Source organism: Diaphorina citri, unplaced genomic scaffold (assembly GCF_000475195.1).
Source record: "Diaphorina citri unplaced genomic scaffold, Diaci psyllid genome assembly version 1.1 scaffold1302, whole genome shotgun sequence".
In the NCBI taxonomy this organism is placed as follows: domain Eukaryota; kingdom Metazoa; phylum Arthropoda; class Insecta; order Hemiptera; family Psyllidae; genus Diaphorina; species Diaphorina citri.
The window spans coordinates 13,277-16,259 of NW_007378731.1; the positions used below are offsets into that span (position 1 = coordinate 13,277).

The window sequence follows — 2,983 nt, forward strand, 5'->3', positions numbered from 1 at the left end:
GAAAACAGCCAACCACCTTATTAATTTTCCTTAGGTTTATTCTTTCTATTCTCTCTTTTCTTTAACTCTTTAGGTATCTATCTTTCTATTTAGTTTCTTCATCTTAGGAGGACCTAGAGTGTTACGTGAGTTTTATCTCATCAGGTCATATTTCCCGTCCGCAAAATGGGGTGAAGTATAGTGGTTCATTGTCAATATACCTACAATAGAATCGTTTAGACTGCATCCGCCATGCACCCGTACATTCTACCCTGAGCAGCAAGCCCTCCCTGCTTGATGAGCCTGAGGGAGTGAAGACCATGCTAGAATACCTAAAGCTCATCGGCTTTTACACAAAGATATAACACCTTAAGAGAGGCCCCACGAAGGACAAGAGATTGTTAAAGTGGGAATTTTTTTTTTTTTTTTTAAGTACAAAATAAGTACTAAAGATGGGCTTTGGTACAAATTCCCAGCAAAAGTTGTGGTGCTAACTTCCCACACCTACTGAGTAGAGTAATATTTCCAAAATTGACTACACAATAATTGGAGCTGATATAAATGCACATGTTGGCCAATTGGGCCAAACAAATGTAGATCATGAAATGAGTCATGGTGGATTTGGATATGGATCTTCAGATGATGCTGGAGAAAAACAGCTTGGTGTAGCTGCTGCATATGAACCAATCTTGGCTAACACCCACTTTAAAAAGAAAGAACACCTTATCTGCTTATCACATACAGGAGTGGTAGAACAGCTACACAAACGGACGTTTGGATTTGCAGCAATGCTTTGAGAAAGAATATGATGGATTGTAAAGTAATTCCTGGTGAAGCTGTGGCCTTTCAAAAATTATTAAGGAGTCCTTAGACCTGGTGAAGCTGTTAAGAACACCTTATCGGCTTAATTATTAGGGGATCCTCAGACCTTTTAAACACTCTGTATATTATCCAACTAAATAAAATGCTAAGTTGCATAGCAAACCAAAAGTAGGTACCTACTTAGGTATACCTGTATACCTTTGATTTGATTGTAATAAAAGGAGGATTATAGTGAAATGTGTTAAGAACTTACCATGATAAAATAACACAGAAATGGCACAGGGTATCCAAATATCTACAGAATAGAACAGGAGGAACACCAACAAAAACTTGCATTGTCCTTCTCTGGATTAAAATTCATTTCTCGGACTATTTCAGCAAACATTTCATTGACATTAGTTTTATTTTTGGCACTTGCTTCAATGAATGGACAGCCCCAGCTTTGTGCCAGGGCCTGACCATCTAGTGTGGGTACTTCCCTTTGATGTGAGGCTAGATCCAACTTGTTAGCCACAAGCAGTATGGGGACACGTTCAGAACCCTTCACCCGAGTTATCAGCTCTTTCATTTGTTTAATATCTTGAAATGTGTGGTGATTTGTTAAACTATATACAACTACAAAGCCCTGACCATTTTTGATATATAGATCTCTCATACTAGCAAACTGCTCTGTTCCTGCTGTATCCAGGATTTCTAGCACGCAAGGTGCCTTGTCTACTTCTATTTCTTTCCTATAAAAATCCTCAATTGTTGGGTCATACTTTTCCATAAAACAACCAGAAACAAACTGAACTGTAAGGGCACTCTTGCCTACACCACCCGACCCTAGTACCACCACTTTGAACTCTCGCATTGTAAAACTGAAAACACAACACTGTTACACAAGAGATTATTGTCAAAACACGGATGTATGTTGGGAAAACAGATCACAAGAAAATTATATAATCGAATAACATTTTCTTTTTGAAATTCTAATCAAATCACAATCACAATAATCTTTCACTCACTATAGGCATCCGAATTACTTATCCGCGCGGCCATGTTTGAAAGTTGAAAGGCAACAAGGCAAGTAAGGCAACTGGGAACTGGATAGTGGATAACTTATGGTGGATTTCACCAACACAAACAATATGGTTCGTCAGACTAATCGACCGTTAGTGATTATGCGCCATTTTCTCAAAATTCTGTTTCACCATTCAAATTCTCCTATTAATTAAGGCAACGAGAGAAATCCTTTTGATTTCTGCAGTTGGTATTTCTGTAATATTATAAACGGTGTTCTGATTGGTTGAAATTTATTTTTACAAGCGCGGTTCTTTTTAAAACAAGTACTTTGATTTGAATTTTCTTTTGTACCTACTTTAAACTTTTTGGACTTGGAAAAATTTCTTCCAAAAAAATTAAAAATGTTGTCCATTCCCATTTTTCTTTACACCTCTTACCTTCATGAGATAAAGGTAAAGCAACATTGACTTTGGTTAATATCTGGATGGGCGACTGTCCGATTTTCACCTAATCGTAACAGTTTTGTCCTTGTCCTTGGACCATACCAGGAAAGACCAAATTAATTTCATCTCTCTACGACAAACCTATTATCAATAGAACATCTAGGTAGTAGGTCTGTAGGTACCAAAAATACAGATAAAATTACAAATAAAGACCAAGATGCTGTATGAGAAGAGATTTTATAGAGAAGATGACATACCTAAGTAATATGAAAAATCTTTAAATTAAAACAGCATTTCTGTACCCAATTTCCTAGATAATATTGAAATTGAATTTATTTATTTAGCATCAATGAGTATTATCTTACAACATTAAACATAGGTGTAAACAAAGAATGTACAATGAATGATAAAATACAATTAAATTGAATGAGAATATAGAAAAATCAACATTGGGGTTATTAAAGTAAAAAAAGGACCCAATTTTACAAACATATTCATATTCAGTATTCTATTCTAGGGGGGGGACGTTAAACAGGGAGTAGACCAGCCTGACCAGCTTAGTCTGGCTGGGGGACTATAATATAAACAGTGAGTATACCAGCCTGAATTTCCTTTGCTAAAGAAATACCAAAGGTTGAGTCAAAGGGCATCCACTCATAAAATTCTGTAGCCAAAACCAAATGTCAGCCCAAAAGCAATCACCCTAGGGCTGATTGAAGGCTGACAAAAAACAC

At 36.5% G+C, this 2,983-nt stretch overlaps 1 protein-coding gene across 1 annotated transcript; it reads right to left on the reverse strand.

Moving 5' to 3' along the window:
* Positions 1-1,077: 1,077 nt before the first annotated feature.
* Positions 1,078-1,901, reverse strand: LOC103515243 (ras-related protein Rap-2a). Its single transcript, XM_008480172.3, has one exon. The coding sequence runs from the start codon at positions 1,652-1,654 to the stop codon at positions 1,097-1,099; it is 558 nt and encodes a 185-aa protein (XP_008478394.1). The 5' UTR covers positions 1,655-1,901; the 3' UTR covers positions 1,078-1,096.
* Between the last annotated feature and the right edge of the window lie 1,082 nt (positions 1,902-2,983).